Here is a 22,889-nt window from a genome sequence, read left to right as displayed (position 1 = left end):
TCCTTTGCCTATGTTATAGAAAGTGTAGAATCCTTACTCTGGAAAAGCTTCTATGTGGACGGACTGAGTCATATAGCGTTGCTTACGTGCTTAAAATTGTGTAGACGACAGTGGCTGAAATAGGTCCTGCATTCCATTGACTACTGATGTCATATATGACTCTCCCAGTGTCCTGTGTTTCTGACATTAAGACAGCTGTCAGGTGTTCATCAACTTTCTGCCTACCTCCTACTTTTTTCCTGGGCTACAGCTCTTTCTTATCTTTTGGTTCTTTCTCACTGACTCTCTTCTTCACCATCGAAAGTTTTGCTTCCAGTTGCTTCTTCTTGTCCCTGCCACCATTGTGTTTAATATTTCCTCTTCTTTCTTGATCCATCCCTGACACTCTCCTGACCCTCCCTGACATTTTTTCTGTCCCTTGTCAATTCCTGTATGCTTCCCAAGGTTTATCCCACCAGTCATACGGTAATCATGGACACTTCTCAGCCCTGCTTGTTCTTGCTTGGTGGGCATCCTTATACTGCTGAAGAAGTGTGAGAATGTTTGTGTTCACATGCTCATGCGTGTGTTAGTGTGTGTAATTATTTCTGAATGCAGAGAGACTCAAGGAGTCTTGTAACCAGTTAGTTTTGGTTTTAATGCTGGCCTTTTTATGGGGGGGGGGACTGACTATTTAGAAAACTTTATAGCACATATGCTCTGATTATATATGCAAATTTTGCTTAAAAGAAGTTTTTGGGTTTTTTCATCTTTCTCCCATTTTTAGATCTTTCTACTTAAAAAAATGATTTTAAGATCTGTAGTCAGTGATTTGGGATAACGACTCTAATCAAAATGCCACAAATAAGCTATGGTGAATGCTCAGTTACTTAGTGATGTTTACGTGGTATTAAAAAAACAGAAATGGAAAAGCTTATGATATTAGGACCAGGGTTGGTGGGGGGACAAACGATTTTTGAAAAATAAACCTGAGGGGATATGCTGAGGCATTTTCCTTACCACGGGGAGATCTATTATTATTATTATTTTTAGCATGGATTTCCCCCCCGCCCCCCACAAAACCACCTGCCGCAGAAATAAGGTGCCTGCTTTAAATGCCGTACAACTTGGTTTCCAACTGGCTGTGGCTGGAAGGTGCCAGGCCTGCTTCAGCTCAGCAGGTGGTCTCTGACTCCTTCAGCCCTTGGGAGACCGTTGGCCTGAAAGCAACAAAGCCTTGGGGGTAGGGAAGCTCTTTGTTTTCTAGAGAAAATGTGATCTCTTCCTCCATGTGGTTGCTGAGGGATATAGAGGCTTAAGTGTAAGAACTGCGAACTGCTGGGGGTTTATGAATTTGTTAGAGTACAAAATAGACGTTCTTTTAAAATGCAATTAAAATAAAACGCAGGAGGTAAGTGGAAAGTGTGTACAGTGACTTTAAGAAATAAATGAGACACTAACAACCTCAACAGACACTTACTCTCTGTTACTGTGTGTAGCCCACTGTGTAAGTTTCCTGTCGAGGTATCTTGCTTTTCAAAGAAATGTCTCTGGTTGGGGTGTAGGTGAGATCAGATAAAATGTGGACTGGTCATAAGGCTCCGAACTAAGAAAACACCTCTGCCCTACTTAGCAGCTAATTACAAGTTAGAGTAGATCTGAAATTGTGAGGTGCTGAGCAGCTCCCAAGGGGACAAAAAGTTATAGAGACATAATCAGTAACGATTATTTGAAAGTCAGAATTTCATATCTTTTAACCCTTGCTTTAACTGGGATATTTCATATTTTTTTCAGTAGGGGATGAGACTTTGTGCTAACATCCTAATATACAACCGAGCTAGTAAGCCTTTGCTTCTTTCATTTAAGTGACTCTGAATTAAGTGCTGCACCTGGGAAACTGATTGGCTCCCACTGACCACATGCTAAACAGGTACAGTGAGCAGTAATGGTGCCTGGAGCTGTTTTCCAAACTTAAATGGGCCTCAGAATTACCTGGGAGAGCTTTTAAAATACAGATTCTCAAGCAACAAGGATTTCTGGAGATGTGGTCTGGGAGTCTGTTATCTCAAAGAAAGCCAAGCTTGGGGACCGGTTGCTGCCTTAAGAGAAGCTGGATTTGTCCAAGGATCACATTTGACTTCCGTCTCCTAACAGCTGTGTACCCTTCCATTTTGACCTAACTATCAGTCAAACAACAAGCTAGCATTTTGAAATTAATGCATGGTATAGTAAACTTTTAATTCTTCTTAATATGCCCAGTAGAGATGCTTTTGTACTTTGACATGGCAGTTTTTGTAGAACTAAGGGAAAATATTTTACTGGTTTTAGGGAAGGTTAAGCCTCACTAAGTCCCCCTGTCCAGTGTCACCAAGGAAACAACTAAGATGAGGAGTAAGCAATAAATGAAACTGGCTTTCTAGTTACTAAGAAGAAATGCCAAGGTCTCATTTTTACTGTGTAAACAGAGTATTTATAATTCATTTAAAGTAATCACAGCTACTGTTTGCATACTCTAAGTGGGAAGAAAAAATGTGCACAGACCTAGAACAAGAACAATGTAAAAAATGCACCAAGTGCTCTTATTATTTTCATCAGGGGTCAGGCTCAAACTCTGTCTTCTCTGGAGTTCACCTGATCCATGCCACATTCCCCACCCCTATTCCTTATTGTCCCTATTTTTTTTGCATCCAACCCCCTATTTTATTGTTATTTTTACATGCTACTTACTAGAGTTGTCATTCCCATGAAGTTGTAGTATCACTGTGATAAAGTTTACAAAAGCTAGACCTGGTATATTATAGATTTTTAGTATTTGCTAGAAAGGGTCTAAGGAACCAGCAAACAGATTCCTTGTTTTTATAGGTGAGAAAATTGGAGATAAAGCTGTTGGAAAGACTTATTATGAGTGATGAGCCAGTTAGCAGCCTAGACAGGACTTGAAGTCAGGCAGTCCACATCATGGAACAGAATGAGAGTTGCTCCAGGGCTCAGGGCACCTGATTTCAAACCTGGCTCTGCCATTTCCTAGCTTTATGACCTCAGACAGGTTCTTCATTTCTCTGACTCTATAATGAGATGCAATTAATTATCTCTACCTACTACACAGAGATATTAAGAGGAATAAGTCACATAATATATGTCAGTAGTCTTCAATCTGGATATCCAGTAGAATCTCTGGGAGGACTAAACACATCAACAAACAAAATAGATGCCCAGTCCAGTTGTACCCTGAGAGATGCTGATTTAATTGGTATGCGGTGGGGCTTTGTGATCAACACTTTTAAGGAAGTGCCCAAGTGGTTTTAATGTGCAGCCAGAGTGAAGAACCATGAAAGAGCCTTTTTGGATGGCAATAGTCTTTATAAACACATTTCAGTATTTACTGTGGCTTGGGAATTTTGCTCCCAAGTATTCAGTACAATGTCATATCACTAAATAAATGAGAGAACAGGATCTATAGTCTACGTATGTATATATATACATACATACATATACATATATGTATACAAACCATATTGTTGAATGGTGACAACATTGTCATTTCTTATCTTATGTTGACTTAGAAAACTCTTTACATAGTAGATGGAACTAAATTTAGAATTTTAAAATTAATTCATATAGCCCTTCCCCCTGGGATAACATTAAAATAAAATCAACAAAATGATCTTGTTATGAATTCTTGTTTGTATTTCAATTGTTCCCCAGGGCTAACAATTATGGACCAGAAACAATTGTTGAATATAAAACAGGTCTTATTAAAAAAGAAAGTATCATGTGAAAGGCTGTAATAAAATAGAAAAAAGGTTCTGACATTTAAAAAATTACTGATTAATTCATTTCACCTTTCTTTGACCTAAATTCTCCCATATGTAGTTATCAACTTTGCAAACATAGTGACTATGTGTATACAGAGTTTGCAAACAAGTTCTAGGATGTTACTGCTAATCAATTAATTTCTAAAAGCCTTTCAAATAATCTTATCTTCTACACAGGAGTGATTTAGACAATGAAAGAAAAATCAATGAACTTCACATTGTTTGCTCTTCACTGGGAAGAATCATGACTTAATAAGAGTGGAACTCTCCACGGCTGTTTGTAAGCACACTTATAAGCTGATATTATTTGACTTTAAGGCCTTATTACTGGCATGAAAGAGCATTTCAAGTGGAAGCCATTCCCTGTGAGAGCAGTTATATTTTATATAAAGATCATTTTAAAAATGCATATCTGTAGTAAGAGATCCAGATGTTAATCAGCTTTTTTTTTCCCTTTAAAGTTATTCTAATAGGCTTTTGGATTGAACTAGGCTTTCAGCTTATCGAAAGGTAAAATAATATTTGTGAAAGCCAGATCAGCCAGATCACAGAACTTAGAGAAAAATGTACTTTTAGGTTGAGGGAAGTAGGATAATCAGCAGTACTCAGTGACCTTGCGAAGTCCACACAGCTAGTTGGTGGCAGAACCCAAACCCGAGCTCTTCTTGCTACCCCTCCTTCTGTCCCTCAATCTGGACTGACTCTGTCATCCAGCCCATCAACAAGGTGTCTCAGGACTCACTATGTACCAGGTCCCAAAATATGTTTTTGGTCTATGCTGAGACTTAAGCATACCCTTTACTTCTGCTCTGATGATTTTAGGAAATCTCCCTTTCCTTCCTTTGACAGAAACATTACCTGCATTGTTTGGTACTGTTTCCATATAGAAATGAAATTGTTTTCAGAAACAAATCCCTTTCAGCCACACAGATTTACTCTGATCTGTGGAAGCTGGCAAGAAATCAATTCACATTTTTCATGTACCTTTTGGCTGAAAAGATTCTCTTGCAGAGGATCTGTTTTTTTTTGCCCGCTCCGCACAGTTTTTGTTGATCAGTGTCCCAGAATAGATGTGTTTACAAGAGAGTGCAAGTGATATTTTTGTATGGTCTCAGCACAGGCATGGCCATGAAGCTGTATGTGAGAAACTGTCTCAAGGTGACCTTTAGAACAGAGAATGAGCAGGGCACCAGGTGTGCTCATTACTATTGGAGGGGGTTTTGCTTCTTGGCCTTTTAGAGAACAGATCTAGGAAATACAAGATCTGTATGCTTGTGTATATGTACACACAAGCATACAAATACATATACAAATACTTGTGTCTATGAATTTGTTTACTTTTTGTGTTTGTTTCCACTCCTCTCATTCTCACTGATTCAATTTTAACTTTGAACATGTAGGATCCTATGAGCGGTATCAGTCCCTTCCTCACCCTCTTCACTCAATTCTCTCCCACCCTTATAGGTAACCAGCTTCACTGTTTTCTGGGCTATCCTTCTTATATTTCTTTTTGTAATGATAAACAATATTTGTATATTAAAAAAATTCCCATCCTTTTTTATTACACAAGAAGTAGCATACTATAAATGTATATATGCTTACTTAACACTTTGCCTTTTTCACTTACTATTATCTCCTGGAAATTCCATATCAGTTCATAGAGATCTTATTATTTTTTATAGTTGCATAGTACTGCCTTTTGTGTATGTGTATATTATTTTATTCAGCCAGTCTCCCATTCTGTATCATTTTTACCCTAAGTGACAGTGGAAGAGTTTCGTGTGATGTAAGGGAAGAAGGTGAAAGAGAAGACAAAACAAATGAACACAATCATCATAGGAACCTCAGAAACATTATGCTGAGTGAAAGAAGCCAGACACAAAAGGCTGCATTTTGTATGATTTTCATTTATATGAAATATCTGCAAAAGGCCCATCTGTAGAGACAGAAAATAGGTTGGCCGGGATTCCCTGGTGGCGCAGTGGTTGGGAGTCCGCCTGCCGATGCAGGGGACACGGGTTCGTGCCCCGGTCTGGGAGGATCCCACATGCCGCGGAGCGGCTAGGCCACGCATACTGCAAAAAACAACAAAAAAAAAACCAAACAAAAAAAAAACAGTGAGAGGCCTGCGTACCGCAAAAAAAAAAAGGTTGGTGGTTGTCTAGGACTGTGAATGAAAATGGGAAGTGACTGCAAATGGGCATGAGGTTTCTTCTTGGGTGATGGAAATTTTCTAAAATTAGATCATCAGGGACTTCCCTGGTGGCACAGTGGTTAAGAATCTGCCTGCCAATTCAGGGGACATGGGTTCAATCCCTGGTCCGGGAAGATCCCACATGCTGTGGAGTAACTAAGCCCGTGCGTCACAACACTGAGCCTGTGCTCTAAAGCCATGAGCCACAACTACTGTGCACACATGCCACAACTACTGAAGCCCATGTGTTCTAGGGCCCACGTGCTACTAAGCCCATGTGTTGCAACTACTGAAGCCTGCACGCCTAGAGCCCGTGCTCAGCAGCAAGAGAAGCTACCACAATGAAAAGCCTGTGCACCACAACCAGAGAAAGCCCACATGCAGCATCGAAGACCCAACACACCCAAAAATGAATTTTAAAAAAGAGTAAAATAAAATTAGATCATCACACAACTCTAAATATGCCAAAGCCATGGAACTGTACATTTAAAACATTTGAATTTTAATGTATGTAAGTTATATCTCAAAGCTGTCATCAGGTGGCATGTATGGCATTCCTAACAGAATGTGATTTCCTCTGATTCGACCTTGGCTTAAAGACTTGAACCCACTTGGATGCCATATAGACTTAGTGGCAATGTTGGGCATCTCTCCTCCCAAATGATACTTTCTACTACAATGCTTCAAATAGGAAGTGTATTTCTTGACAGCATTTTCTGCTCGAGGAACTTAGTGAACTGATAAGCCCTAAGGAAATTTACTTATTTTAAACTAACTGTGGCAGAAATGATTGATTTAATCCCTTTAAAGAGATGAATTCTAAAGGACCTTATAGACCACTTTGTTATGCCTTTTATTTTACGGATGAGACTCTGAGAGTTTTAAAACTCTAATTATGTAGTAAAGTTAGAGATGTAGTCCTCTACTCATCTGTTCTGCTCTTTAAATATTTATACTATTCTGTTACGCAGCGATTAAAATAATAATTATTAAGAGTCTGGGGCTTCCCTGGTGGCACAGTGGTTGAGAGTCTGCCTGCCGATGCAGGGGACACGGGTTCGTGCCCCGGTCCAGGAAGATCCCACATGCCGCAGAGCGGCTGGGCCCGTGAGCCATGGCCGCTGAGCCTGCGCATCCAGAGCCTGTGCTCCACAACGGGAGAGGCCACAACAGTGAGAGGCGTGCATACCGCAAAAAAAAAAAAAAAAAAAAAAAGAGTCTGTAAAAACATGGAAAGCTGTTTACAATACAAATGAAAAAAAGCAGGGTGCCAAATGGCTGAAATATCGTGATTGCAACCAATATGTCAAATTTGTATTCATATTGAGGCCTGGAGCACAATAGACAAAAACAGTATGTGTGTTATGTAATGGGCTGATGGGCGTTTCTCCCTTAATATTCTTGAACATTGTTGCATTGTATCCAAATAAACTTCTTTTCTAAAAATATTAAGGCTACCACAGGGAGAATGTGATATCAGAGACGTTGTTTGTAGCTGCCTGAATCTGTAACCTGTATTTGCAGAGTTTCCCCAGCTACCGTGCAGCAATGGAAAGGTGTGTGATGAGGTTACATCATCCTAAGCCTCTGGCACTCTTCCCTTGTTTTCCTGCCCCTGGAATTTTGCCTTTGTCTCCTTGTTTCTCACCCTATTTTATGGAATCTGCTGATCTGGCATGGCTGGTGAATGACTTTTATAGTGGGTACTGTTACCTATCTCAACTGAAGGTAGAACATGAAGAGATTATGCTGACCCTTAAGTAGTTTAGCTGACACTGGAAGAATATTTTGTTTCTAACATGGGTGATTATTACCCAGTGGGAATGAGTTAGGAAGAAGGAGGGTGCTCCTTCTCTGGTTAGCTGTACAGCTCCAATGGACTGTCTGGTTTGAGGAAGGGAGAAATGGGTTTAGATGACTTTCAAGACTTCACTAGACTTGATTTTTTCAAGGTGACTGACTATGTGGCTTTTTTGTGTGTGATAGGGAACATCATGGAGAAGGCATAAAGTGACTACTTAAACACTTTAAGCAGTACATTGTTTCATACCTTAGCTCTGCCAAGTATATTTTGATCATATATTCTTGTTCATGGCAATGGATAATGCTGGAGTTTTAGCCCATGGATGAGTTGGTGGGATAAATGTGAAGCTAGTGAATATTTAATATATTATTCAAACACACTCCCTCTCTAAGGGGTTGGATTCCACTTTCTAAAATGTTTGGGTTTCGTTGGATGATGCTAAGTGATAGGCGGTATTTATGAGCTCAAGTAAGTGATTAAACTTTTATATCACTGTGCTTTTCCTGTTAAAATGCTGAGAATATTGTAGCCATAGCAGTTCCATTTCAGGGAAAAGAAATGGGACTGTGGGGCTTCCCTGGTGGCACAGTGGTTGAGAGTCCGCCTGCCAATGCAGGGGACGCGGGTTCATGTCCCGGTTCAGGAAGATCCCACATGCCGCGGAGTGGCTGGGCCCATGAGCCATGGCCGTTGAGCCTGCGCGTCCGGAGCCTGTGCTCCGCAACGGGAGAGGCCACAACAGTGAGAGGCCCGCGTACTGCAAAAAAAAAAAAAAAAAAAAAAAAAAGAAAGAAAAAAGAAATGGGACTGTGAAAAGTAAAGGGAAAGAAGGGTCAGTGTGAATACAGTAGAGGGCACCATGCCAGATATATAAACAGTCCTTTCCGTTTATAGGTCTGTAGTCTTTGCTTTAGATCTCTGATGGTACAGTTAATTCAATTTTCTGTTCTGGTATAAACAGTTCATTTTATTCTCTTTTCCCAAATAGACATCTTCCTGAATTATGTTTTTTTATCCCACTACTCCTTTGCTCAGGAATATCGAGTGAATCTCTTATTGCTGTTGGATTTAAATCTTAGGCCAGCATTCCTAACCCCCGACACCTAGTCTTATCTGGCCCAAAGAATCAAATATCCTGTTAATCCCCTTTTAGGTCACTGTAGACAGAGGACCATCTTTTCCTATCCTCTGATCATACCCCTGCTCTTTCCTGTCCCCAAGCCTCCGTTGACACTGTTTTACTACCACACTCCTCCCCATCCCAGCACACTGTATTCTTTTTTCACTATGGGCTTTCATGTATTTTTGTCTTGGCATTTATTTTTAAAAATATCAGTAATAAAAGTGTAATAATAGCTACCATTTATAATGTTTATATTGTTCCAGGCACCATTTTCAGTACTTTACATGAATTAACTCATTCAGTCTTCAACAACATTTCAAGGGGTAACATTATTGCCATTTTATAGACAAAGACATAGAGGCACAGAGGGATTAAATAATGTGCCTAACCTCCTACAGCTAATATGTGGCAGATATGGAGGTCTATCCCAGGCTGTCTAGATCCAAACACTGTTCTGAACCATAGCTCTAAACTACCATTTATAAGTTATCTTTTTAAAGGTTTCATGCTCTTGAAATTTAACCTAAGTCAAAGTCTCCTTGTTCTCTGCTTCACCTCATTATATAGCCCTGTGCATGGTGCAGGGGGTGACTGTGAATATCTGCTTACTGATGTGACCTAAAGTCAGTGGCCAAAGAAGTTCTAATAGGTTTTTCTGGGAGTTTTGGCTTGCGTGGTTAGACTTGATGATTTTATCTTGATACACTGGCTGTCTTCTGTTCTCCCTCTAATTACTGGTGTGAGATGGTCAGGGTGACTGTCAAGAATTCAAATCTGTGGCTTTCATTACCTAAATGAATGGTGCTCAGTGGTAGGTAAATTTATTAATGTGCATGAAACCAAATCTCAAATTTTGTTCTGGGCTTCAAAGTAAACATTTTAACTTTGCATGTTTTTTTTTCTTAAGCAGTATTTTATTACTTGTATATTTGGTATGTCATATGAAATGGGTAAGAGCAACCTACACTTCACCTTTCTTGCAGTATCAAATCCCAAAACCATGCTTGATTTTGTGCAGTTCTTCCTTGATTTCTTTGGGAGAAGGAAAGGCTCTGCATGGAGGAAATGGTGGAAGTTGGTTATGTTGAAGTTACCTGGAGTACTCTGTGCATACAATGTTAAGCTTTGGGATCAGGTTTCTTCCTAGTAAAAAGAAGTTAGCCAAAGAAGCCAAAGCCTAACATTGTTGGAGTTGACTTACTGCGTTTCTTTTATCTAACGGTAGGCTGCTTGATCACGTAGGTACTCAGAGCCAGTTGTTCCTAGTGCTTTAATGGTTGCATCTGTGCCTATGTATTAGTCAGTGAAACAGAAGCTGTTTCTGACTGATGCAATGAGAAAAGGGCATTTGGAAGAGTATTGTATAACTTGGAGAACCAAGGGGAAAATGGAATAATTTGCCAGCTTCAGGAAGAGTAACTGTGACAATTGTAACATCTTGGGGTGGCCAACCAGGAGTGTCTCTTAAATCTTGTGCTTTGAAATGACTCAGTTCTGTTTTCATTCAGTGCTCTTCTCAGGGTTCGTGTTCCTTGAAAGGGAGTCAGATTTGCTCTCAGCTTAAGTCAGGTGCCCATTTCTTGCTTGGGGTGATTGACAGGCCACCAAAGGCACATGGAATGGGAAAGAAGTATTTCCAAAGGAAAAGTGGGTGCTATTAACAAAGAAAGGGAAACAGACAACACCAACAGATACAGATGCTCACTTCCATCAAGGTTCATCTCAAAGAGGAGAATTTAAATGATAGCATTAACTTGGATAATAAGTGATTTGGATTTAATCTGAGTTCAATCACCAAGTTATTTCTCTACTTAGAAAATCCTAGCAGCTAAATTCATTAACAAATATTTTATGTTTAATTGTGAAAACTTGATTTTTTTTCCTCATCACATTTTAAAACATTTATTTAGCTGTTTTCAAGCATACACAAAATTATAATGTGAACCCATATACAACTTCAACAATTATTAAAACATTTTGCCAGTCGTGTTTTTGTTAATTGCATTTTGAAGCATTATCATAAGATGTTTTTACTGCTGGCTATATAAAAACTCACAAGTTCTTTTTGCTGTTGTTTTTTGTTTTTTTGCGGTACGCGGGCCTCTCACTGTTGTGGCCTCTCCCATTGCGGAGCACAGGCTCCGGACGCGCAGGCTCAGCGGCCATGGCTCACGGGCCCAGTCGCTCCACGGCATGTGGGATCTTCCGGGACCGGGGCACGAACCCGTGTCCCCTGCATCGGCAGGCAGACTCTCAACCACTGCGCCACCAGGGAAGCCCAAAAACTCACAAGTTTTAACATGAAGTCTGAGAACTTGTTTTACGAACATAAATTCAAGCACCAAATTTTCATTGATCTTATACCAAAAAGCATGTTGCCAGCTAGAACAAAAGACGCTTTGTTCAACAGTAATGCTTTGTTTATCTAGAAGTAGAATTTTATTTCTATCAGTAAGGCTTTTTACTGGTTTAAGCCTGATTAATCAATTCTTTAACAACTCTCTCTTCAGATTACCTCTTCTAAGTTTGTCTTCTGGATCTTGAGCCTTTAGGGTGTGATCAGAAATTTTATTTGACAGTAAGGTTTCTGAACACCAGGACTCACCTGCATTGTGTGAGAGCTGAATGTACTCTAATCTTGTTTGCAGTTGAAAGATGCATGAGTGTAATGCAGTCCGGGACACAGATGATCAAACTGAAGCGTGGGACCAAGGGGCTCGTCCGGCTCTTTTACCTGGATGAGCACCGGACCCGCCTCCGATGGAGACCGTCTAGGAAGAGCGAGAAGGCAAAAAGTAAGACTAACTTTTGAATTCTCTGTTTGGCTTGACAGAGTAACACATGGGTTCTATTGGGTGGGCTCTGAAGCTTCAGATCCGTAGACTTTTCATATTTTTGCAAGTTTAAGGGTCAGTTGTTAGAGAATGTGAAGAGACAGAATAAGTGATGACCATTTTTACTTTTGTTAATTCTTTGGAGGAAGTTAAATCCATAAAAAGTTTTCTTATCCATGAGTGCTGTAAATGGTAATATTTCCCCTGTATTGGAGACGTATTTTTTTAGTTGGGATATGAGGTTTTATAACTTGAGGTCTTTTATTTTCCTATAAAAAGTAAAGGACATCATAAATCCAGTGGGATTTAAAGTGTTTTGACATATTCTGAGCACAGTTAACTGATGAATGAATGAACGAAATTGTTTCAGTGATATCAAGTAAAGTAGTGTTGATCCGTCTCCTCTGTAAAGCCTCTCTCCCACACCTTCTACACTCAGCACCAAGTCCTTGCTGAGTCCCCTGTAGTGTCTCTCTCATCTGCTTCCTCCCTCCTGTTTTCACAGGGGTCTTCTTCGTCCAGGGTCTCTTCACCTTTCCGGTGGCCTACTGCAAAGTCTCCTAACCAAGCTCCATTTTGCTAGTTTCTTCTGCCCCTATCAGAGAAGATGCTTTCCTCTTCAACTCATAGACCGCCTTGACTAATTAGGCTTACGTGATACACAAATTTATTCTCTCACATAACAAGAAACGCAGATTGGCCGACCTCAGGCATGGGACATTGAGTCTCTAGCTCTGTTCTCCCTGAGTGCCCTTGGCTCTGTCCCTTGCGTGTTGACATCGTAATCGAGGCAGCAGCAGCCTGGCTTCACAGCTGACAGGATGTGAAGATGCAGAAAAGGACCTTCTCTTCAGTGCTTCCTTTTCAAGAGGGAAGAACCCCTTTCCACACCCTTCTCTCAAAGCAGGGTGTCCATGTCTCCTTGGTTAGAACTGGGTTATGTTCCCACACCTAAAGCAATCATAGGACATAGGAGTGGGGCCACCCCACTGGCTTGGACCCACTAGAACTTGCCCAGGGGCTGGGCATAGGCTCATTTCCCTGTGAGTCATGTGGAGAATGAGTTAGAAAGACGAATTGGGGCCGTGCCATTAAGGCAGAGCAGAGGCGTGGACGGTGTATATGGGCCATCAGTAAGATTGCAACCCTTCTGATTCATGCCCCCAAACAAGCAAGCAAACAAACAAAAAATACTGTCTTAGTGTAAAGTAATCCGCTCTGCAAGTGCTTCTCTGACACACACTTGCAGCATTGCTCCACTACCTAAATAATGCTAATCTCAGGTCTGTTACTCCAGCTCCTCATAATCTAGCCTCCAGCTCGATTTATCTCTTTCCAGCTTTATCTCCCATTACTCTCCCTCTTGAGCTTTTTTTTTTTTTTTTTTTTTTTTTGCGGTACACGGGACTCTCACTGTTGTGGCCTCTCCCGTTGTGGAGCACAGGCTCCGGACGCGCAGGCTCAGCGGCCATGGCTCGCGGGCCCAGCCGCTGCGCGACATGTGGGATCTTCCGGGATAGGGGCACGAACCCGTGTCCCCTGCATCGGCAGGCGGACTCTCAACCACTGCGCCACCAGGGAAGCCCACCCCTTCAATTTTTAATTGCTGTTTTATGCATATTGTAAAAGGTCAAAGTTGGCTCTAGGTCTTTGTATGTTTTCCTTGCATAAATGTATAAACTATACATTTGACATATTCATAGCCCCCTTTTCTACCAACCTTCTTGTCCTGCTGGGCATATCTGTCTTCCTGTCATAAATTTCAATACATCCTGATGCAACACCTAGGAGGGTGTTGTCTGTTTGTCCAGGAGAGTAAAGTAGTACATGGAGAAGTTTACTAGCAGGAAATGACAGAGCTTGTATTTCACATTCAGGCTTAATATCATGATTCACAGGCAATGAATTTTATTTTTAAATTTTAAGATGACTTTGCTTTGCCTACATATCTTCACCTGCCACATAACTGTGTATCTCTTTCCTCACAGTACTTATTGACTCCATTTACAAAGTCACCGAGGGTCGGCAGTCTGAAATATTCCACAGACAGGCTGAGGGGAACTTTGATCCCAGCTGCTGCTTCACCATCTACCATGGCAACCACATGGAGTCCCTGGACCTCATCACCTCCAACCCTGAGGAGGCCCGAACCTGGATCACAGGCCTCAAGTACCTGATGGCCGGCATCAGTGATGAAGATTCCCTTGCCAAAAGGCAGAGGACCCACGACCAATATCCTCCCTAGAACTTTAATTCTAAACTGTGTGTGAGTGTGTGTGTGTGTGGATTAGACTATAGTTTTCTCCCATACTTTTGAGGCTTAAATCCACTTTCCTTGCTGTTTTTTAAATTAAATTTAATTTAATTTAACTTTTATTTATTTATTTTTGGTTGCATTGTGTCTTTGTTGCTGCATGCGGGCTTTCTCTAGTTGCAGCGAGTGGGGGCTACTCTTCGTTGTGGTGTGCGGGCTTCTCATTGCGGTGGCTTCTCTTGCTGCGGAGCAAGGACTCCAGGCGCACGGGCTTCAGTAGTTGTGGCGCGCAGGCTCTAGAGCACAGGCTCAGTAGTTGTGGCGCACGGGCTCAGTTGCTCCACGGCATGTGGGATCTTCCCAGACCAGGGCTCAAACCCATGTCCCCTGCATTGGCAGGCAGATTCTTAACCACCGTTCCACCAGGGAAGCCCCCTATTGCTGTTTTTATCTTTACCCTTAGTACCTTTCTGTCTCCTCCTCACTCCCACCCCAAGTAAATGAATGAATAGAACATGTAGAAGCTTAAGCTTGCATGAACTGAGGTTCAGACTTCTTCTGAGGAGACTGGATTTACTTTCACAATCTGTGACATGTATGGCCGTTCTGACCTCAGTTTCCTTATCTGTAAAGTGAGGGTGTTAGGCTCGTTGACCACTTTGGTTCCCTTCCTCACATTTTGAATGGTCTTAAGAATACATGTTCCCCCTCTCCATGTAGGAAATAGTACCACTTCCTTCCTTGGGTGTCATTGGAATGTGCACCCTAATTTTTTCCCAGAGTGGTGGTAAATTTGTGCTGCTCTAGCTATAATCCCTCACCAAGGGCATTGTTGGAGCAGACTGGAAATATTCAGCCCCTGAAAGGATGTTGACAGTGTAAAGGTCTAAGCTGATGAGCCATGATGTTTTTTCATCAGTGTTCACAGCATGCAGATAAATGCAACTGGGATTCATAAATGAACAAAACATAAACATAGGAATTAACTTTCTGTGCTTTTTCCTGCTAGTTTGGTTCCTAACTCCTTTACATTTGATAAAAAACAAATACTGAATCATTGAGAATGCTTTCTGGTGCAAGCCACAGAACCATCTAACAGTGCCTCAAACAATAAAGAATATTCATTTTCTCATGAACAAGAGATCTGAGATAGAGCGGTTCCAGGGTTAGTTAATTCAGTGGCTCAGTAATGTCATTAGAGACCTAGGTTCTGCCATTCTCAGCATGTTGGCTTGGTCCTTTAGCTGGCTACCCTTTGGTCAAAGAGAAGTGCAGCAGCTCTAAACACAGAGAAGTCCTGCCTAGAGGGAACAAAGTTTCTTCTCATAACCGCACCTCCCTGCCCTTTTTTTTTTAAGAGCAAAGAAAAACTTCCCAGGAGCTCCACAAAAGACTACCTCTTATCAATGGCCAGAAATGCTGTTACAGGCCCATTCCTAAACCAACCTCTGACAAGAGAAATTAACATAATTGGACTTTGATCTCAGGACCCTTTTTGCATTTTTAAAAACTGAAGACTCCAAAGAATTTTTATGTGGGTTCAGTCTATTGATATTTGTCATATAAGACATTAAATCTGAGAATTTCAAAAATATCTCACTAAAAATTATAATAAACTATTACATGTTAATGTATTTTTATGAAAAATAACTTTCTCAAAGTAAAAGAAATTATTGAGAAGTGTGGTATTGCTCTAGTCTTCTGCCAGTCTTTAAGGTTTTCTACATGTAAGATCATATCATCTGCAAACAGATAATTATACTTCTTCCTTTCAGATTTGGATGCCTTTTATTTCTTTTTCTTGCCTAGTTGCTCTGGCTAGAACTTCTAGTACTATGCTGAGAAGAAGTGGTGAAGGCAGGCATCCTTGTCTTGTTACTGATCTTAGAGGAAAAGCTTTCAGTCTCTAACTATTGAATATAATATTTGCTGTGGTTTTTTCATATATTGCTTTTATTATATTGAGGTAGTTTTCTTCTATTTCTATTTTATTGAGTGTTTTTATCGTGAAAGGGTGTTGAATTTTGTCAGATGCATTTTCTGCATCAATTGAGATGATTGTGGTTTTTCTCTTCATTATGTTGATGCAGCATATTACTTTGATCAATTCTTATATGTTGAACTATCCTTGTATTCCAGGACTAAATCCCACCTGGTCATGGTGTATAATCCTTTTAATATGCTGCTGAATTGTATTGCTGGTACAGCTGACCCTTGAACAATGCAGGAGTTGGGGTGCAGACCTCCTGAGCAGTTGAAAATCTGAGTATAACTTTATAGTTGGCCCTTTGTATCTGAGGTTCTGCATCTGTGGATTCAACCAGCTGCAGATTGTATAGTACTGTAGTACTTATTTATTGAAAAAAATTTCCCATATAACTGGACCCACACAATTCAAACCCCTGGTGTTCAAGGATCAACTGTATATTGTTGAGGATTTTTGCATCAGTGTAAATAAGGGATAATGATCTGTAGTTATCTTGTAGTGTCTTTGTCTGCCTTTGGTGACCTCATAGAATGAGTTAGGAAGTGTTCCCTCCACTTTAATTTTTTTTGGAAAAATTTGAGGATTTTGGTATTTGTTCTTTAAACATTTGATAGAATTCACCAGTGAAACCATCAAGTCCAGGGATTTTCTTTGTTGAGAGATTTTTGATTACTGATTCAATCTTATTAGTTATAGATCTATTCAAATTTTCTATTTGTGATATAGTCTTGGTAGGTTTTATATTTCTAGGAATTTGTCCATTTCATCTAGGTTATTCAATTTTTTGGTGTATAATTTTTTATAGTAGTGTCTTATAGTCCTTTATGTTTCTGTAGAATCAGTAGTAATGTCCCCACTTTCACTTCTGACTTTAGTAATTTGAGTCTTTTTTTCTCTTCATCCATCTAACAAAAGGTTTGTCAATTTTATTGATCTTTTTGATAAAACTACTTTTGGCTTCATTGATTTTTCTCAGTTGTTTTTCTACTTCATATCTGTTCTCATCTTTCTTATTTCCTTCTTTCTGCTATCTTTTTAAGTCTGTTGAGACTTAATTCCTGCCCTCAAATGTGATCTATTCTGAAAATGTCCCATGTGCGCTTGGGAAGACTGTATATGCTGTTATTGTTGGGTAGAGTGTCTGTATATGTCTGTTAGATCTAGTTGGTTTATTGTGTTGTTTAAATTCTTTATTTCCTTAGTTCTGTCTAGTTCTATCCACTATTGTGAGTGAGGTACTGAAGTCTCCAAGTATTATTGTAGAATTATTTCTCTCTTCAATTTTCACTATTTTTGCCTTATATATTTTGATGATCTGTCATTAGATGCATAAATGTCTATAACTGTTATATCTTCTTGCTGTATTGAGACTTCTATTAATACATAATATCCTTCTTTGTCTCTTACAGCCTTTTTTTGATTTAAAGTCTATTTTTTGATGTTAGTATAGCCACCCCAGCTCTCTTTTCTTTATGATTTGCATGGAATATCTTTTTCCATCCTTTCATTTTCAACCTGTTTGTGTTTTTGGATCTCAAGTGAGCCTCTTGTAGACAGCATGTAGTAGGGTTATAAGTTTTTATCTATTCTGTCAATCTGTCTTTTGACTGGGGAGTTTAATTCATTTACATTAAAATAATTATTGATATGGATTAATATCCATTTTTGTGCTATTTGTTTTCTTTATGCCTTGTAGTTTTTTGGGTCTCTTATTTCTTGCATTACTCTCTTCTTTTTTTTTGTATCAAAATATTTAAATCCCATTTATATAAATTCTATAGCTGTTTTCTTTGTGGTTACCTTGGGGATTACAATTAATGTCCTAAAGTTACAATACTCTAGTTTGAATTTTTACCAGCTTAGGTGAATAGTTTTTTGAACATGATTTGTTTGTCCATGTTTACTGGCAGTAGAAAGTTTTCATATGTGAATTAATCAGATTGACAGTTGAGGAATTTCATATTCTGAAAATATGCTGTCTGGAAAGTGAGTGTACCCCAGAACCACACAGAGGAACAATTTTACAAGAAATATTGAAGAGTTGATGTTTATGTCAGTGAGGAAAGAAAAGGAAACAGGAAATTAATGAATAATGAAGAGGAAGCTGATGTCAAAAATAGGGAATGTTATACTGAGTCAGAGAACCATCCTCATACAGATTTGTCAGAATTGGATAGGGGTTTAGATAATGTCTTAATATCAGAATGACATCCTTAATTGGATGTAAATTTAATAACATTAATTGAGGAGAACAGAGCTGATATGTTCATTATCATTACATTTCAGTTAGGCCTGAAAATTTCAACTGTGAATGAATAATGAGAATAATGAATCTTAAATAGTTGTATGAAAAAAATCCATCCAGGGTCTTCCCTGGTGGCGCAGTGGTTGAGAGTCTGCCAGCCGATGCAGGGGACACGGGTTCGTGCCCCTGTCCGGGAGGATCCCACATGCCGCGGAGTCGCTGGGCCCGTGAGCCATGGCCGCTGGGCCTGCGCGTCCGGAGCCTGTGCTCCGCAACGGGAGAGGCCACAACAGTGAGAGGCCCGCGTACCACAAAAAAAAAAAAAAAAAAAAAAAAAAAAAAAAAAAAATCCATCCAGTGTAAAATGAAATTCAAGTTATTTCTGCAGTGTGGCCATGTTGAATGGAGGTAGATGAAGTACTCATGTCTATCAGAAGCGATACAGTATTGTGGTTTAGGAGCGTGACAGTGCTGCCCTGTCTGGGTCCAGCCCCAGCTCTGCCGTGTACTATGTAACTTTGGGGGACTTACTTAAACCCTTTTACTTCAGAGTCTTTATCTGTAACATGGTGATGATGATAATGATGGTGCCCGCCCTATGTCATTGTGTGACCATCAAATGAGTTGATTATACACAAAGTGCTTTGAACACTGTCCAGCTCATATTAAGCATTTTATAAATAGTAGCTGCTGTTGTTATTGCTAAAGAGAGATAAGGATTGGCAAATCTTTTGCTTTTCCTGTTCAGATAGATTGATGTCTGAAAACTCGATGGTCCCAGCATGCAAAGATGATGCTGCTGGCATATTCCTCCATCAGCTCATTCTCCTCCTTGGTGCCCCCACCTTACCTCTTGATGCCACTTAGGAAATTATTACCTGTAGAAGACTTTATGGGTATTGTAAATTGAAGCCTTACACCTTCCCTATAAATCAGGGGTCCTGCAAACTGCAGCCTATAGGTAAATCTGACCCACCACCTTTTTATATGGGGTCCTAAGCTAACAATGGGTTTTCAATGGTTGAAAAAATCAAAAGAAGTATAAAGTTTGTGGCACATGAAATTTTATGCCAATTAACTTATGTATTATCTATGGTAGCTTCTGTATAACAATGGCATAGTAGAGTAGTTGCAATTGGGACCAAATGGCCTGCAAAACTTAAAATATTTATTATCAGGCCCTCTTCAGAAAAAGTTTGCCCACCCCTGCACTAAATAATACCGTTCAATGCTTTATATTCTCCTAAAGTTTTTTGATTAAATAATACTAGGCCGTAATTTTCATTCAGTTTTTACTCTCCTAGTTTTTCTTTGCAGAATTACTATTTCTTTTCTTAAATTTATCATGTATTGGCTATGAATCATTAATTCAGGGTTTTCTTGGGCACTCATGTCTTAATTATGAACAACAACTTTGAGGTATCAGAATACTTTTACCTGCAATTTTATCTTATACCATGTGTACTGTTACTGAGAGAGAATGGTATTTCCTTTCATAGAATCTTACAGTTGGAAGGGGCTTCAGGGTCATCTAGTTGTGCTCACAGACATTATACATGAAGAAATGGAAGCCCCAAGAGGTGATGTAAGTGACCCACTGTCACAGGGCCAAGTTAGCATGGAATCAGAAGTAGTGTATATTTCTTTGTCTGAGTCGGCCTCTGTTTCTGTCTTACCAATCCCAGATCCCCTAAACCAGTTGTCAAGGCCAGCTTGTGTGTTGAGACTGAAGGCCTTGCAGACACAGGCTCACCCAAAAGGGTTTTTTTTCTGCAGAATATTCATGCTTAGTGTCTGCTTGTACCTGCTTCTTCTCTGGAGAAGTCTTTGAGATGCTTTGATAAAGAAGTATAGAATAAAAGGATGAAAATGCTGCCATCCTTGGACTCATTTATTCATTTCTTTGAACTCTGGCCAAATATTTTGTGGGGCACAGAGCAGTGTTCACAGTCAAAAGAAATAGAGCTCATGAAATGGGTGCTGTATTCCCAGAAAACAGAAAAAAATGAGATTCAGGTATTTACTAGTAACTGGCCCAAATGTTTCACTCTTTTGATCCTTCAGTTATTTTTCCCCTGGTCCTGGGTCACCCTTTAATTTCCAGGTATCATATATAATGAGGTCCTGCCTGAACTCTATGAGGAACAATTGAATTTGAAAGAACTGGGCTGGTTATATTCAAATGTTATAAAGGGAACAAAATGTGAAACAGATATTTATGATTGAAAAATCACTTCTATTTAACTTTAGGAGAAATAAGACTAATTTTCTAGTTTTTACTTTCTAAGGTATAATCTCCTATAATCATAGTTTGAATCACCTAAGAAGTATAAGTGTTCTGAGTTACTACTGGGAAGTTAGTTAATATTTTGTCTTAAATGAAAAATTTTCAGTTTGATGTCACCTGTTTGATAAGCAAATGTTATTCTTTGACACTTTCCTTTGACCTACTCCCATTCTCCCATTTCTTAGATTTAAACCTCAGTCTTTCCCTTACTTTGATTCTGTTTTTCTTCCATCATCTTCATTCTTTTCCTCTTCATTACCCTTTGAATTTTGAAGCTCAATTTGGTTTTCTAAATATACATACCATTCCTACCTTCTGTTGTCTACCCCCTAACAACTGTGAATCATACATTTAAAAAAAGCCCTCTGCTAAAACTTAACTGGGAATTTTAAACTCATCCATTTGTTACCAGTTATTCTGCTTCCTCACTATGTAAAATGACCCAAGACTCATCCTCCTGGGGGCCTTTTAAAATCTCAGTTCACATGATGTAAATCCTTTGTATCTAAACTCATATCCTCAGGCACCTAGTATCATACCTGAGCTTTGAAGCAACCTCTATCATATCAGGCTTGCAGTTCCTATTAATGCGCTTGATTTAGAAGTTGAGGATATTAGGTAAGAATTGTCAAAGCTAGTCATAGGAAGAGCAGTGTAGAGACAGGCCTTCTGTGCAGGAGAAAACAGTGCTAGACCAAGTTGAAGGGAGACCTGGGGTTGGGACCTGGTTCTCTTACTAATTCTTACCAAATTTCTCCCTCTCTTCTAGTTTTATATCCTCATCTGAACAATGAGGAGATTGAATGAGATGGTCTAAGCTTCTAAATGTAAGCGTGGGACTGAGAAAAGGGAATTGAAAAGATCATGTTGTGTAGGGGTATTGTGAAGGTAAAAAAAAAAATACTAGATGAAAGGTCGTAGATGGAGAAGATAAGGCCTAAATTTGGTATACATGGGGCCTCATCACATCATAGAGATGCTTTAACAGTTTGGATAAAATGTTAAAGAAGCTCCCAGAATAATATGGTTTGACTCTCATTTCCCAGTGAAGGGAGTCACCTATATGTGCTCTCCTTACCCCAGTTCCTTTTGTTGTTGTCACTGTTAGTAGCTCACTAAGAGCCTGTGGATTGCAGGTCCTCCTCAAAAGAATTTCTTCTCAAGTTTGGTGTTAATGATAAATGTCCTTGTGAGTATTCTGTGAAAGCAGTTTTTATTTTGATGAAAATGCAAGTGTTTTTCTTGACCTTTCTGCAAGTGGGTGAAGCAGACCTTTGAGGAAGCTGATAAGAATGGTGATGGCTTATTGAACATTGAAGAGATACACCAATTGATGCACAAACTAAATGTCAATCTGCCCCGAAGAAAAGTCAGACAAATGTTTCAGGTATATTTTCACAATTGGATTGGCCTTATGTAAAATACACGTTGGAGGTTATCGATATCAGTATTTCAAAAGGCTATTTTGTCTTGTTGGAAGCTAATATTACTACTCTGTATTGTTTTGCTTTTCTTTGAAGACAGAGGCATTTTAGTTCATCAAGGAAAACTTCCTAAACTTAACATGCATCCACAGTTTCACTTCCTAAAGTGCTTTGTTGTTGTTGTTGTCATTTTTAGAGAGTAATTCTAAGCATTTTACCTGATACTTAAATAATGGGGTAAATGGGATCAAGTCACTTGAAGAGGATGATAACATCTCATCCACCAACTTCATGGTCTGTTGTGAGGATCAGAAAAAAGACTGAGTAACGTGACAAAATAGCACGTGTGGAAATCCTCAAGAGTCCTCTATTTTGTTACAGAGGAGTTTAAGATTTAGAATCCATAAGGCTTAGAAGTGCTGTATCACTTCTACCATTTAGGGAGCCCTCCAGAAGTTCACTTCACTGCTTGTTGGTGTTAAATGAGATGCTCTTTCCCTGTTGGTAAGTTCTGGAGGAAAATCCATGGGCCCAAACTTATTCTGTGGCCCCCAGCTGGGATTGTACTCAGTCTTCCACCTAAGGTGCAGAAGTGAGTTCTGTTAAGTTAAAGTTGGTGCAAAGACATGTTAGATTATTAGTAATTAGTAGACTACTGATTTAGGAAATGCTCTTATTTGGAGATAAGTCATATGTATATCCATGTTTTGCAGTGATTTTCTAAGTGACTAAGTAGGTGATATTTTTAATGTGTAAAATTAAGTATAAGGGTTATATTTTATGATGTTTAATGTTTTGCGCTTCCTTTGTTTTCTAACCTCGTGTTATCAGAGATGGTAAGGGCAGAAACAGCATGAGGGGTGAGTTGCAACAATGAATGGAAGATGGAGGATGGCTTCGACCTGTGACTTCTTACGGTCACAGGTCCTGTGGTCTTGTCCTT

The 22,889-nt window shown here is 39.5% G+C and overlaps 1 protein-coding gene across 2 annotated transcripts in view; it reads left to right on the top strand.

The window, feature by feature from the left end:
* The window catches only part of PLCH1 (phospholipase C eta 1), a 216,069-nt gene that overhangs the window by 93,727 nt on the left and 99,453 nt on the right, over positions 1–22,889 (top strand). For both annotated transcript variants that reach the window (XM_081235026.1, XM_081235025.1), the window contains exons 2-4: positions 11,564–11,710; positions 13,738–13,982; positions 21,781–21,909. In XM_081235026.1, the coding sequence (XP_081091152.1) occupies positions 11,564–11,710; positions 13,738–13,982; positions 21,781–21,909 (521 nt within the window). The remainder of the gene's footprint in view (positions 1–11,563; positions 11,711–13,737; positions 13,983–21,780; positions 21,910–22,889) is intronic.

The sequence above is a fragment of the Mesoplodon bidens genome (genome assembly GCF_964165515.1).
Source record: "Mesoplodon bidens genome assembly, chromosome: 5".
Classification (NCBI taxonomy): domain Eukaryota; kingdom Metazoa; phylum Chordata; class Mammalia; order Artiodactyla; family Ziphiidae; genus Mesoplodon; species Mesoplodon bidens.
The sequence above is the reverse complement of the archived record's forward strand: the minus strand, read 5'-3'. Positions and strand labels throughout refer to the sequence as shown.